Here is a 16,610-nt window from a genome sequence, read left to right on the forward strand (position 1 = left end):
ACCTCTGGCACTGAAGCTAACTCACTCTTCTATTTTTAGCCCTTTCCTCACACAAGCACTCAATGCAAATGAGCAAACAGTGACCCATGGAATAAAATTAGGGACCAACTCTATAAATTAATTTTCCCCAAGAGTGTTGCACTTTTTCCCCATAAAGGAAAAGGCAGGCTTCCCCTTTTAAAAGTAAATATCCTTTTAAAAAGACGAAAATAAATATTTGCTATAGTTTTAAACTATACTAAATGATGGATTGATTCAAGTATAAAGTGATATAAAAGTCAAAGCATGTCTACAATAATATTTAAATGTTATTTTAAATACAGAGAAGAACGCTTATTAAGGACTATTTTTTACTTTTTGGAGTTAGTAACAGATTTAGGAATGGAAGTGGAAGTATAAGGGAATGTCAATGGAAACAATGTCCAAGGTTTCTCTGTAGGGATCTGGTAGGCCAAACAATTTCTGTGCTTTTGACTCAACTGGCTGCTACAGAAGATAATAAGCTAATCTGAGAGCCTGGCCCAACAGCATTGTCTTCTTTATCACAGCCTTAATGAAGCAAAAACCAAGGTTATTTGCACTGGCTCCACCTCTCCACCATTATGCTTTCTCCATAGGTGTCCTTTTCAGAAAAGCACCCAGAACCATGTCTTCTCCTCACCCAACTCTGAGGCTTCTTTCATTGCCTGGGACATCCCTCAGCCATGGAGGCAAAAATGAATTCCACTTTTGGTGACACCCCAGGAAGGAAGGGTGAAGGTGTGAACGACAAAGAGCGATGTGGGGAACCAAGGGGTCCCCAGCCTTTTACCACCTTTGGGGTTCCTTCACTTCATCCTCCCTCCCTTACACGCCTCCAGGCTCCCTTCACAGTCCTGAAAGCATCTCTCTTCCTCCATTCAGCATCATTTCAGTATCTTCCCTCAATTTGGAAAAAAAAAAAAAAAAAAAAAAAAAAAAAAAAAAAAAAAAAATTCAGTTTCCCTTCCCTCAAGGAGCAAATGCTGCTCACACAGGGCACCCCACGCTACAAGAAGGAGAAAAGGTGTCAGGTCACAGACACACTTTGCTCCAATATGGCAGGAACAGCATGGATAAGTATGTTAAAACAACACTGAGCTGAAGAGCTCTACAAAACAGAGCTTACAGAGGCCCGGAAGAAAGAGCAGCAAACTGCAACTCTTGCTGATGCTGTCCCTTGCACCCAAAGCTGCTGTAAGGAACAGCTGAAGTCAGAATATCTCATTATCACCTTCTCAGCCTTGCCAGAAAAGCTGCATTCTTTGGTTGAATCTGAAGTTGATTCAGATATTGTTAACAGCAATATGACAAAATTATGAGTTGTTAAAGCCCCATTCAGATTCTCTTCCACCTTCCATAAAAATAGCCACTAATCAATACTCTTCATAGTTTCTTCTAGTGCAATCGTGCAAGATGTTTCCGAGATGCTGCTCATGAGGGCAGAGTTTGCCACTCAGCGCACAACCGTCACAGACCCCAGCAGAGCACGGATCCAGCCATGCAGACAGCACTGCTCACCGACACGGGCAGTAAACAAGTAGAAATAAATCAATCTGTTCCCCTATAAAACTGTTGCCACTTGAACTGCAGTATGTCCCACATTGATATTGTGCATAATATTGGTTGTAATCAAGTTGAAGCAGAATTAACACCCAAAGCAACAAAATCTTTCACATTCTCATTTTATTCAAGCCAAAGGACAACCCTGCTGCAGTGACATATGGCTCTGCTCCTCTGCAAGTATGTTAGACTGCCTACAAAATCTCCTTGTCTAGCAAAGGATAAAGCTTTTTAAAAATCAATGACCTGCATTAATTTGTATTTTCCACCAAGAAAACCCCATATATCATCATAATCATCTTTCTATACAAAAGATGAGTCTTCTCACATTGTTTACATCTTTTTTTTTCCCCTTAATGGAGTGGTTTCAGACTATGTCTTTGATTATATAGCCGTAACGTGCTATTTTTTTCCAGCAAGAGAGTCAGTTGGGGCTCACAAACTACAGAGCAATCCCTGCGTAGCTGAAACAGAGAACAATCTAGGGATTATGAACTGATAATAGGACTAAGTTTTTTAGCACTTGGAAAACAGGAGGCAGTTCATAGTCAATTACTTATTTACAATTTTCAACCTCATGGGATTTGGTATTACCCCTCAATTATCTGTTTTTTTAAATCCAAAAAGCTTTCTCTGTACTGATATCCAAGTGAGCATCCCAAACTTCATGCAACAGGATTAAAGTCCCTCCTGTTCTTCTCCTGGATGCACAGTTCCTCCCATGTTACTGCAAGATTACCAGCTGCCATGGGGAAGGCAGAGATTAGCCCAGGTCACTGTTCTGGGAGGAAGAGCTAACATTTCCACCTCTGTGAGGCAGGCAGGGATTCGAAACCATGGTCCCCAGTGTCATGCAGAAGACCTATATTAATGGCTCCTTGTAAGCCTTCCTTTTGAGCATGGAACAGGTTTGTATTTTCATGTGCTTAGAAAGCGTCTCCCTGCTTGAAGATGCAGGTTCACATACTAAGAGCTGCAGCTCCATAAAATCGTAACACCTGATGTACAAGCACCAGCTCATAAAAAAAAATAGCAACAAAAGAAAACAATGGCTTCTCCTCTTTTTCCATCTAATGGTATACTTATGAAGACAGCTGATTTCAGACCAAGAGAATTCTGTTTATTTATTGTTTTTAACAAAATGGCTTATGCCTGTGCCAACAACTTCTTACTAGTAAACAGGATGCAAACTGCATGACATATAAGAGCAGATTTTGTTTAGCAAATGCTTAATGTCATTGTCATGGTATCTAAAAAGGCAGTTGTAATGGCACTGGAAATTTGCACTTGCTGCAGCTTAATTAACAAACACCCATTTCCCATTTATATCTAATGTAGAGACATTCAGATTAAAAAAGGGAAATATTTACTCATGTACATGAATGAAATATCTGATGAAAACCCTTAACCCTAGAATTCTGAACTATCATTCCTTTGGTCTATGACAAAGGAATGTAGTTATTCTCCCTATAATCAGGGAGAAACCATAAGCTGACCTGCATTTGTGGGTTACCTGTTTAAGCAAAGTAGGAAGGAACCATTATCTCAACTTCACAAGCTATTGCAGCCCTGAGAAAGAATGTGTCATGGTTTAACCCCAGAGCCAGCAACTAAGCACCACACAGCCATGTGTTTACTCCCTGCCCAGCAGGATGGTTGGGAGAAAGGGTTGGGAGGAAGTGGTGAGAGAATTGGAAGAGTAGAAGGGAGAAAACTTGTGAGTCAGGACAAGAACAGTTTAATAATTGAAATAAAATAAAAATAATAAATTCTAATGAAAAAGAAAATAACAGGGAGAAATAAAACCCAAGCAAGAGAAGTGATGCAAATGAAAACAATTGCTCACCACCACCCAACATCCATCCAGCCCCCGAGCAGCAGCCACCCACCAACCTTCCCTCAGTCTGCTCACTGGTGGGGTGAGGGGCAGAAAAGGCCTTGATGCTGTATAAGCACTGCTGAGCAATAATGAAAACATCCCTGTGTTATCAACAGTTTCCAACGCAAATCCAAACCACAGCCCTATCTCAGCTACGATTAAAAAAAAAAAAAAAAAAAAAACCCTAACAAAACTAACTCTACCCCAGCAAAAACCAGAACACTATGGCATCTCCAGAACTTAGAGTTTTAATCAATGTGAGTTGGCCAACAAATGCCTGGGGATATAAATAAAATAAATAAAAAAAAAAAAAAGGAAAAAAAATAAAGAAAAAGCATTCTCTGTGGTAGACTGATTCTTTCTACAGATTTTTGAGGTGGATAATCTTTTTGAAGCTGCAGCTGTCTTCCATTCTAAAATACGCTTTTAAACTCTGTTCTGGTCATAACTTATTTTTAGTTACCATGCCACAAAATACATTGAAATCTGTAAATCTTTTTTGGCATCATTTGTGAAGGGTAATATTTCATCAAATAATTTTACCCAATGACCCAGTTCCTTGGGGAAAAGAAACAAACAACATTTTGGTGGGCTAGTATAAATCTTTTTAGATGTTTTGAAATAAAGCCAATCAAGAAGATGTGACTTCTAACTGGCAATGCATTTAAATCTAGAGATGTGAAATGGGCACTAACCGGCTAACTACCTTTTCAGGGAACATGGATTTATAATTTGTACTGCAATGTTAAACACTTTTATCAACCCTTTGCCACTGGGCACTCCACCCTCCAGTGAAGCAGTACTGAAACAGGGATTCCGTTTTGCCCAAACTTCTTTCAGATGTTTCCACTTCTTCCATGATAACTGACTCGAGCATTTGTATGGGTGAACTCTGACTGGAGGAGCAGGAAGACCACTCCTGGGGCTTCCAAGCCAAAGGCAGTGATCCTATCTAAAACAGCAACTGATCTACTAAAAGAAAAGGAAACCTTAGTAATAGACCAAATTTCAAACCTTTGCAAAACATTGAGTGGAACTTTGGCACCTAAAGTTAATAAAAACTGAATAAAAAAATCAAATAAAAAAGAATTTGAAACAGAATAAGACTGGTATTTCTTAACTGTGTATCAGCATGTCATCTTATGTTTTACTGAACATATTGGTCCATTTTTTCCAACCATTAGTCACAGAAATTTTTAACTAAGTAAAAAATAAGAGTTAAAGAGAAGAGAAACAGGAAAAGAGATTAGCTCATTTAGGAATCAATTATTTTTAGAATACAACTATTCTCCAAACACATGTAAGCAAAATTATAGGTACAAATTCAAGAGAAAACTTTTCTAATAGCTACTGTCAGTGAAAGAACAGTTTGTTCCATTACATTACCTGGCAAAACCCATCAGCAAAATTCCATTAAAATTAAGGCAAGCTGTCAGTAAAGTAGGTACTCTTAATTATTGTAGAAGTCTAGTACATCTTCACATCTCAAACTTAGAAATTAAGCATTGAAGGGTAATGAAACAACATCCTCGTAAGAGGGATGGAATCAGAAGACTAGCAGGAGACTACTATAATTTGGAAACGTTTGGAGGAGTTTAAGTCACAATAGACACAAGACTCAGTCAAATTCACTACTTAAAGCTACAAAATTACAGTTCAAAAACAGAACACCACCACCCACCCCAAAAAGCACTCCATTTCCAAAGCAAAAAATTTGGTTTAATTGTGGAAATCCATGAGCCATTTACACTGCACGCACTGTGAGTGGGTATTGCAGGTTGTCTTTTTTTAAGTGTCCAATAAACTATGGAGCTTCCATCCAAAAGTCTAAACATCTAATTGTCAATAAACCCCTAATAGCTTTTTTATCTGAAATTTCTCAGGAATAGAGATACAGCAGCATGATGTAGAGCCCATAGAGAAGACTACAAAAAATCTGAAGGAAGGTCTCATCAATTGTTATCTCTACCCTCAATTTTCTATTTCCCCCACCAGCACAGTTTCTGGTTGGATAATAGACCTCTTTCTCATCTATTATACAATTCACCACAGAGAAAGAATCAATTACAGCTCAATAACAGATAGGGAAAGCTAACGAAAGACATTTTTGCCATTGAAAAAATTGCATAGCATGCAGCTGTTCACAATCATACCTGTCATGTTACTTCCATGAAAAAACTACAAATCCCTGAAAGAGTGAGATAATGCAGTTGAAAAGCTAAATACAAGCTTAAAAGGGCTAAAATTAAATAGAATAATACTCATTTTCAACCTTATCATATTGCAAATTTAATATTAAGACAATTATGTTTGCTGCATTAAAAACATTTTTTTCCTTTTGACAGATATCTTTCCTTGAAGAGTTTAGAGTCCAAACACTAAATGTTGTATTCCCTTACTCTCCCTTGACATCCACTGCTGTTACCAACCCTCTTAAGCCATGCTGATCCTGCTTTAGGGCATGCTGACACAGCAGCAAAGACAACCAAATATTTCTTAACTTATGCAGAGCAGCAGCCAAAGCTATTTAAAGACTAAAATACAATAAATAGTTTGGGACCATAAAATATATTTGTTCTGTCTACCTCTAGAGCAACTTTTGTTGCTGTTGCCATGGAGGTTGTAGGGCATAAAAGAAAACTCTGTTTAATTTAAAGTCTTCAAATGGCTTATAATGGCAAATGACTTTTCATTAACAGGTCTTCACTTGTTAATCAACAGTACTATGATTAGTTCGCTTTCATATTGTTCTTATTTATTAAACGAGGACAGAACAAAAAAGCCTCTTACTGTTCTTTATTACAGAGCATTTATTCTAAGCATTAGGATAAAGAGAAAGTATGTATTTTCTAGCTCTCCGGATGAAAGTTCTACTTTGGACCCAATCCAGTCCAAATTAAGGACTTCCAGTAATAAGTACACAACTTGAGAAAAACCTTCTACATTCTTTATTTTAAAATTAAAAAAAAAAAAAAGAATGTATCTGTTTAGTTCATCTGTTCAGAATAAGCACAGCTATTGAAAGTTATTTTCATATATGTCTTCCATATGCATATGAAGTTGCATCTCATATTTAGAATATTACAAGTAATTCCCTCCTCCTTCTTACATGATGTCATGGATGTTAATTATTACAGAATACATTTTCTATAATACATAATACAAGTTTTCTATAATTCATAATACAAGTTACCTTCAGACAAAAAAAGTCACTATGTCTTACAGAAACTAATCAAGAGTTTTGTTGTGCTGAGGCAGATACGGTTTCAGGTGATTTAAGTCATGAGATTTTGTTACTCAGTTTTCTCATATTCTTTGAGAAGCTACTCAGCTAGGACCTCAACATTCCCTCCTCCTGCAAACCATAAATAACTTGTTTCCTGTTATGTTTACTGTCTAAAGGCAGATTGAAAGTAAAAAACACTATTAGTGCTTGTCAAATGCTATGAAGTCAGCAGAAAAAAGGTGTTCATTAAATGACTATTGTAATGCAACAGCACTCAACTGATGTGTGGTCTGGCCAGCAAAAAAGAAGGATTTTTGACAGAACTTTTTTTTTTTTCTTTCAGAAGTATGGCATCTAAGCACACAGAAACTTGTAACTGTAAAAAAAAAAAAAAAAAAAAACAACATCCAGAAGGATTTTATGCCGGATATGTTTAAGCTTTGCCTCCCACACACCCAAGAAAACGCGGAGTGAATAGTCAGAAGTCATTTGTTAATGGCCTTGTAAAATTGGAACATTTTGAAAATATATAGCCTGATTCACAATCCCATAGTTTAAGCATATGTACTATTAGACAGTACTACTGCAGTTTTCAGAAAGAAATACACAAGCAGCATGATTACAAAAAAAAAAGTATACAATTTTCTCAGGTAAGAAATGTGTTCAAAGTTTTGTAGTCTATCCTCTTACAAACACTCCTGTCAATGCCTCTGTTAATTACCAAAGTATTTTGACAACTAGTGATAATAATCTGATTGTTTCAGTGCAGCAGTGATTAACTGGGTCAATATTCACTTACTGATATTCAGGGGGACTAAGGCAAATATCACAGTTTCACATCTAACAGGGATTATGTGAAGTCCAAAATAAGCAAGCAGATCCAAACTTATGCGCTTCATTTGTGGAATTACACATTGTAAGTAATCAACATGCAAAGTGAAGATATCCTTTTAACACCAAAAAAAAAATCTTATCTAATAATTCAAAATCGAAGTCACCCAATAATAGCAATATAGCTGTATAGCCATCACTGACAACTTACAAATTTCATGTGTCCTTGGTTTTGACAATTTTTAGTACTGTTTTTTGTTCATAAACACGTTTATGCAGTGGGGAGAGGGGAGCGTTGGGTTTTTTGTTTGGTTCTCTGGGGCGTTTTTTAGTAGAGGTGAAAAATTTCAAGGAAAAAACAACCTAAAACTGCCTATTATTCAATTTTTTTCGAAAGCCACAACCCTAAATATCTTAATCATGAAGTAAACCATTAACACTTCTGAATGCCCATTGACAAATGAAGAGGAGAAAGTATGATGGATTTTCAGCAGAAGCACACTACTGCGGTGTCACTCCAAACCACGATTCATTTGCTTTCCACCTCATTGACAGAACATTATCCCTTGGTGTTCTCTTCTTTACAGACCACACTGTCCTTTTCAGGCTCTTGTGTTTCATGATTCATCAGGCACAAATTTTACTCAGAATCCCTAATGCCTTTTTTCAAACAGGCTATACTTTTCCATGGTCTCCCAAATGTTACAATTACCTTTTTTTTTTTTTAAGTGTAATAAAATAATGAAATAGGGAATATCTCCAAATATGCGCAACACATGTGCCAACAGGTGCTACATAGTTTACACAAAAACATTTAAAGGGGTTCACCACACACTAGTAAGGTACACAGTATAGACAATATCTCAAATACCCAAGTGTATTTTCATGAGATTTAATATGGTAGTGTAACATACATCTTTAAAGCTACCTTAAATTATATGCATCCTGCCTGGTAGAAGTTTCAAAAAGCTGCAGATAAATACAAATTTATTGTTTTTTCTAACAAACACATCTTGTAAGAGTCAAGACTTCATATCAAATATTCAGTGGAGTAATAGTGACTATTAAAACCTCAATTCTACCTAATATCAGATATGATATTAGCTTTGAGGCTTACTGACCTTATCACCACAAATACATAATTTGGGTAAAAGAGAGATACTAGATAATTAAATATACTCTCCAATATCTAGGCCCACCCCCCCCGCCGCACCCAACCTACAGCCACCAAAACTCCCCAAACACACACTGCTTAAGCGATTTTACTTGCAGTGCTTGCTATGGTTCTGTTAAACCCAATGCTGATACTCACAGCAAGAAAATATGCTACCACAAGTCACAACATTAAGATAGAAATGAAAGTTTCCATATGACAACACAGCAGCATTCTTGCCTCAGCTATAAGAAAACAGAGGTCTGTCCACATGAAATAAAATGCAACACTCAGCAGCTCCAAGTCTTATTTACTAGCACAGGACACAGGGATATAAAGAATTACCCATGGCTGGTGGTAGATTTATGGTTGTACATACTTACCTCTCACTTGGTGCTGAACAGCACGCTGTCAGTGAAGTCTGAGCGATGGTTTTGTACCCTGCACGAGCTACAAGTTGAGATTCTCCACAAAAAATAACCACAATAAAGCTTTTAGCAACATCTGGGATGGTGAATAACCATAGTTGCATTATCATGCTAAGCATCTTTTCCTAATGAGAGAATTCTAACTTCACCTTTGATCGCTACTTCAGTTTTAATGCCGGTTGTGCTAGACACTTTTACCCCACTATTACACAAGTAGCTATTTTAACACCACATTGAGATAAACACAAGACACAAATAGATAGTCTGGAAGATAGATAGGCTTTTTCTTCAGAAAGAACAAGCACCACATGATTTACACAAGGTAAAACTGACGAAGTCATCACTGCACTGACATTTTTAACCTCATGGTAAAAATTAAAATGTTGGGTTTTCATAATGTTTTTACCTCACATACCCCGGAAGTGTTCAGCATCTATGTTGACAGCGCTTCTGTTAGCAAACACTGTGTATACCCAATAGCCAATCAGACTCTCCTAGTTTAGAAACTGAGCTGGCACAATTTATATACAAAGCAGCAGCATGGTGGGGTGGAGCAGAGCTGAGAAACCCTCAAATTCCTCCACTCACCATCTTCTGCTCCCTTTCGGTGTGTTATCACCATTCATAACAGAAGTTGTGTTGCAATGTCTTTTATGCTCATTAATCCTGAGGAGCTCTGACACTGTCATTAATATCATAGAATAGTTTTAGAGCTTCATAAGATAAGGGGAAGCAAGAGCTAACATGAGGGAGTACACAGGCTAATGGGAAACCAGGGTCTTCCTACCAAAAAACCTCCATATCATTTACTTGCTCCTATTACATGACTACCACATAACCTAATGTAGACCAAATGTGGGGGAAAAGTGAAAATATTAATCTTTGTGTCTATTTCCACAGAATTATTTCAAAAGGTGTCTATGAAGTCTTTAAACGTAAAGTATTCCTAATAACCAAGGCACCATCCTCATAGTCACAGATTCTCAGGAATATTTAGGTGTTAACTCACCCTTGATTTCAGTTGAATGAAGTATGTAAGTAATTCTGAAGATGTGGGTTTTCAGAATACCATTATACCATGGTAGATTTTAAAGTTGTACCAGATTCTGACATTCTTCTGACTTAATTTTTTAAAGCATGCTTTGAATAAGTAAGTAAATCTGACCAAAAAAAAAAAAAAAAGGAGAAAAAAAATCCCATTATCTCCTTGAACTGATATTGAAGCATCAGCAAAACTAAATCCTTACATAGACGTAATTGGTCAGGTTTTTACTCCAAACATATACCTATTCCCATTTACCTCATAACTCAGGTTATAAGTGACAACATCAGGTTTACCTCACAGGGTGGTATTAGAACTTCAGTTATCTGTGAAGAATTCCCATATCCTTGGAAAGCACAGAAATTCTCTGTACACACAATAAAGCAACAGTCAGCAGAGGTACCACTTAGCATTACTCCTCAGAAGTCTCGATTTAGTTGTAACAAGCACTGATGCTCACTGAAAAGCTTCGGAAAGCTTAGGCACAGATTTATAGTGTCATTTGACAAAAACTTCAACAGCTTTGTAAGAGCACTGCCTTGCAGACACAGATGTAGCCACAGACATCTGTTAGCTAAACAATACTGAGGTGCATCTCTCTCTGTAATTCCATCCTACCAGGCAATGATCTGGAAAACCTCAAAGCATAACACATTAAGTTCAAGAAACCATTTCAAGGATCCTGACTCCTCTCCCTTATCATCTGTAAGACATGTTTACCACTTACGGCTCATCACTAGCACATGCAATCACTTACGTACCAAATGTTCAAGGAGCTCTGTAGCTAGCAAGAAAGTACCTTAATATTCTGAACTACCTGGAAACATCCAAACTTGGAAAGCCTCATGACTTTGTACTGCAATGCTTGAATGCCTTTGACACACCACGCTAACCTAAGTCCCTTCTAACAAGTGCAGCTTGCATACATAAACCAATATTGATTCAGCTGTGCGGAGCTGTTTATACAGCCTCTCAGAAGCACAGCATTTTCAAACACTACTACAGACATTAGACCATGTCTTCCTAAGAGAAGTTTAGTGGTTGTCAGTGAGGCTTAACAATGCACCCTGCATCAACGACTGTATTTAATTAACTTTTTTGGTTGGCCTCACAGAGTGGTTTTCTACAATCTGATCTTGTCTGCATGAGCCCTGCAATGATTTCATGCAGGAAGGAGGCATACAGCCACAAAACGTTTCATAAATAAAACTGCCCTGACTTATAAAGACTGTTGATAAGGAGAAAAGATATCATGGTATCCATGCATAGATAAAACACAGCACAAAGCTTTCTGAAGCAAAATATCTGGAGATTAAACCTAAAGGAAAGAATGCCATCCTTCTAAATAAGCAGTTCAAACAGTTTAATAAAGGAGGAATGAGGACAATAGAGGATGGTTATTTTGAAATTAATGCTTTTATCTATGGTACATGGTGTCTTTCCCAGTGGCAGTAGCAGAATTCAATAGCATGATTTCAAGAGAAAGGATAAGAACTAGTCTTTGCCTTGCTGCTTGCAGGAGCCAGTTTGTTTAAAGCTTCCAACAAGCAAGCTGATGTTTTACATTAACTGCTTTACTTATCACTTAAAATGCAAAACAGAACATGACGTATTCCCACTTATCTGACTTAATATATACATACAGGAATGTTCAAGGATAAGTGAAGGATCTTTGTCTCAGATATCATCTAAAAATTCCTTCTCGACGCTTCTTTTGCTTTCCTTTTCTTACAAACACATTTGAGGTATAACACTCAGGAAAACAAAACAGACACATGGGCAAACTCAATCCCTGAAACTTCTAACCCAGACAGCAAAACGTACATGAACTTGCAAATATTATATCCCTCTTCACTTGCAGCTGTGTCACCACACATTTTAAATCCGAATCCTTATATTCTTCTTGTCCCTTCCATATATCTTGTTTAAGATGTTATTTGTTACCTTTGGCATCTGTAGCAGTTTATCAGCACTTATTGGGAAGCAAGCATTTCCAAGCTTACAGCATGTCAGATTCTTTTCTATTAGGATCTGAAGCTCATAAGCATATTCAGATTTCATACCATGTTTTTTAGCTGCAAGCTTTGAAGCATTTTAGATGGGTGAAAATATCAGCTCCTCCAACTGTAAAATAGAGGTAACTTGTACCAGGATTTAAATGGAAGACATCTAAGTAACTTTACTCTGCAAAGTTCTAGCTTTGCAAAGGAAGAGTACAGGAAAAGTCACTTGGTCTTTTTGCCTGGCTTATCCTTATGCCATTAAAATAAACATGAAACAATATGTTCCTTTTTAACCACTTGATGAGTCAGTGCAGCTCAGGAAGCTGATAAAAGGTTTATGGAAATAAATTAATATTGCATGAATGCTGCTGGAGCTATTAAACAAACAAGCAAGAACCCATCACTGAAGCCAAGAGACACCCGTTTATGAGGGAAAAATCGCGGAAAAGTCAACAGTCATTATTAAGGCAGGTTCTTTGCCCTGTGAAAACGGCATATGACCTAAACAGATAAAAGCAGTGCAACTGACAGTTATGCTGTTTACATTAGATCTTACAACTGGATTACACTGCTTTTAACAATAAATTTCTTTTAACATCCTTTTTTATTCATGCAAAGGAATGCTTATAAAAATCTTTCAGTCACTTAATTCTTCAAAATAAATGAGAAGAGTAGTATTTTTAAGTTATGAACTGCTCAGTTATTGGTGTTCTGGTTACCCTTTTACAAGTCTCGTGCATGACAAGTTCTTGAAGTCTGCAGTAGATGACAGGATGCAAGATAGCAAATACTATGACTTACGTCTTTAATAGACAAACCCAGTTTCATTTTTGAAAATGCAGTCAGTTCAGTTACCTTTGCTCGAGGCCAAGAGAAAGATCAAAATTATCAGCCTTCCTGCAGGAGTCAGACTCAGATCTGCAGATCACGGATGCTTCAAAGGTGCAATGCAAAAGCAGCTGCTGTATCTTACCCACTTTCACACCGTACTTCAGAAATACACATTTGTGTGACAACAAAGGAGGCAATCCTTTCCATGACCTTGCAATACACAACATAAGCTCTGCTCCTGGGCATAGTGATCTCCACAGACTTAAGTTCCTCAGCTTTCAATCCAGCAAAGCATTTGTATTTTAATATATCAGAACTTCTGAAAAACTTCAGAGATACAGTTGAACCAAAAGCAGTTTGGACAGGAAAAATGAGAAGGACTACTCGGAAGCAAGCAGCCCTCTTCTGGTATGTATAAGAAAAATAAAATCTTATAGTATTTTAGTACTTCAAAGCATGATCTTCCAAAAAAATCTGATAATTTTCTCAAGAATGGTTTATTTTACTTGCATCAGGGCCAGCATTTAAAATCCACTCTAGAAAACATTTGCCCAATTAGGTCATAGAAAAATGAAGTACTTTGCAGTGACCTTAAACACACTAACAGAATGCCTGCATGTATTTTTTAATTAAGATCAGCTATTAGGAAATATCATTGATCAACAGGCTTATTCATTACTGACCTTTAAGTTACAGTTATGGAAAAATAAGAGCAGACCTACAGAAGAGGTCCATTCTGAATTCAAAGACGCATTTCACATGCTAGTGAAAGTCATGTTGAGATTTTAGAAACCACATGTTGAGATTTTAGAAACCACATCTTCAATTAAGAAAACACACAGAGCAAGAACCTATGAAGTAATCTTTATATAAACTTCTCTATTGAAGACTTTTTACTATCAGTTAAAGTACGTACATTTCTTTACTATCACCCATTGCATAAATTCCCCATTATACACTGCCTGCCAGATACAGTGGTGGCATATCATAAAACCCAGTTCTGTTATACCTGCATTTGGGAAAACTACAGTCAGGCATTGAATATGACTGGCAGTCAGCAAAATGCACCACTGTAGAAAACTGCCAGCACCCTTCCTGGTGTCTGCCATGGAAATTGTCAATGTGGATTTTTTGCATGTTATTGAAACAGATTTAAATGTCACTTACACAAGTATTACCTTTGGAGATGTTAATAAATGCACTGTTTATAACCTTCTACCTATTTAAATTCCTTCCAACTCCTCAAATACATTTCTGTCTTTTATTCACTCTCCTGCATGCATTTGTCTGACATTCAACAACACTTGAAATTTAGTCTCATTTCACCTTTAAAGTTTAAGATACTAATAATGTTCATCTATTAACAGACCCTTATTATCAGCCTCTCTGCTTGACGAAAACAAAACTACTTATGCCATACATTCACACAGAGAAATTTAACATATAATTTAAAAAAATTCTTAATTATGGATCTACATATTTTACAACTGCTTCATATTTCATGCAACTGCTTCAAAAGATCTCCTTCTAAACATGGTCCATCCTTCATCGGGACTTAAATGATTTCATATAGCATGTTAACAATCTTTGATGATTGTCTGAAAAGTTCTTTCCTACTATTCCGTTAGACTCATTCATACATTTGTGTTGGCTTTTTCTGACTTACTGAAAAGAAATTGTTAAGGAGAGCAGAAGAAAGCTGCGTCTGCATAGTTCAAGTAAGAGCACAGAAAAAGGAAGCATAATCAAGAACAATGGCAGTCTTCCTTTGAGACTTTCCTTATTATAATAAATAGCAACCTTTTGAAGAAAAGGAGACTGATAATTACTCAACGTCATCCTCTAAAAAGAGGAACAACCTGAAGATAAAAAAACATTTATTTTCACCCTGTATTAAGACAAATGTTACCATATTTCAGTGTGTTTAATTGAATTACAGTGTTTCTCATAAAAGAATATAGTGTTGTTCAGGGTTGAGAGAATATTTTTTCAATCTATTAGATTTCCCCTAACTGCCGAGCATAATAGTCATACCGGCTATTTTCTCCCCTCCTCTCTTTCATGTATAGATTTGACTTATTGAATCGACCACACACAACTGCACAGCAGAGGACAGTGTAGTGAGCAAACAAAACATCGAAGACTTACCATTTACACAAATTTCAAAAGATTTGCAAAGGTCATCCTCAAACAGGCAGCCTGAAAACACAGCAGAAAGGTGAAAATTAATATCAGGTGTCAAACTGTGGATAGTTAGCACAGACTGAAGACCTCTCAGGCTATTAAATGATCAGCAACAGTCAGACATTTGCTTGGCTTCAGGAGTCAAATTGGGCAATACAGGAAATCAAGAACATGGAAATAGATCTGGTTAGACAGCGCATCTTTCTATCTGGTTATGTCTAGAAATAACCTTTGATGGTTTTTTTCCCCCTCATTCTTCTACTGAGGCTTCAGTTTTCCCTGTGCATGCCTCATTAAGCAATTTGAGGAACCTCATGTTCTCTCAATTTTGAATATATTATTGAAACACAGCACAGTAATGCTGCAATATGCTACAAAAACATACACCAAGAAATCAGGAGTTTCCTAAAAATATTTCTACTGTGATGGGTCAAGCCTAGGAATCAGATGCAAATTGCTCAAACTAGGCTTGGATTTAGTAACTGCAACCATAGATCCTCAGGAGCACTAACTCTTCAGAGAAAGGCTTAAAAAAAAAAAAAAAAATCAAGTCATCTATATGAACACTGTGATACCTCCACAGACAGCTGATAAATCAGAAGATGTCTGCGTAAAATATCCGGGGGAGGGGGGGGGGGGAGGGAGGGAGAGGGGGAGGGGGGTTCATTTGAATCAGGAAATTTGTTCCAAAACATGGACCCCCTGCTACATCAGCCCCATACCTCACACCACGACCTACATCCAGATAGGCAATCTGGAGTTCATCTGCTTATACACATCTTCGTAATGAAGTATTCTGTTCCACTCTTGCTATTATAACCTAACCAGCAATGAAATACCAGTTATTATCCCCTTTATCTTCAATTAAAATGAATTCCTGCTGATATTCGTGAGCACAGCAGAGAAGTGGGAAAGATGTGCCTCTGCTCTGGTCACTCTACACTGGGGAATCGGACAAGAACCACATACAGAAGCAGCATGAAGTATCATGCTACCGTCAAGGGCATGCACTCTGTTAACTCCACCAGTCATTTCTTTTACTTTGTTTTCTGACAAAGATAAAGAGCTAAGACTGGATAAAATCCAAGAAAAGAGGCTATATTTTGAACACAAAACCTGCCCTAGAGAACACATTTTCACAATTAAGCCTGTTAACTTCTTTGGGGAAGTACCTTATTCTTATAAATGGACACAGGGACTTACAAAAATTAAGAGACCTTAAACAGTTTCACAATAAAAACCAGCTAGGAAGTTCACCACATCTAAACACAAGAGCAAATCCTCTCTCTCCAGCTATGCCTATCTCCACAGAAGCACAGAGTACAGGCACCTCTAGTCAGAGTGAAATGGATTAAGTAGGCTGTTCTTACGAAAACAAAGAAATAAAAAATCCCCAAACCAACCAAAAAAATAACCAATAACAAAAACCAAAAAATCTGACAAACTGAAAGG

General features: G+C 37.2%; 1 protein-coding gene across 1 annotated transcript in view; it reads right to left on the reverse strand.

Annotated features, from left to right (window-relative positions):
* PTPRN2 (protein tyrosine phosphatase receptor type N2) overlaps positions 1-16,148 on the reverse strand; it is a 590,472-nt gene extending 574,324 nt beyond the window's left edge. Inside the window, exons 1-2 of the mRNA XM_030483611.1 lie at positions 16,100-16,148; positions 15,123-15,173 (exon numbers count right to left, since the gene is read on the reverse strand). Of these exons, the coding sequence (XP_030339471.1) occupies positions 15,123-15,173; positions 16,100-16,148 (100 nt within the window). The remainder of the gene's footprint in view (positions 1-15,122; positions 15,174-16,099) is intronic.
* Between the last annotated feature and the right edge of the window lie 462 nt (positions 16,149-16,610).

This window comes from Strigops habroptila, chromosome 1 (assembly GCF_004027225.2).
Source record: "Strigops habroptila isolate Jane chromosome 1, bStrHab1.2.pri, whole genome shotgun sequence".
Classification (NCBI taxonomy): domain Eukaryota; kingdom Metazoa; phylum Chordata; class Aves; order Psittaciformes; family Psittacidae; genus Strigops; species Strigops habroptila.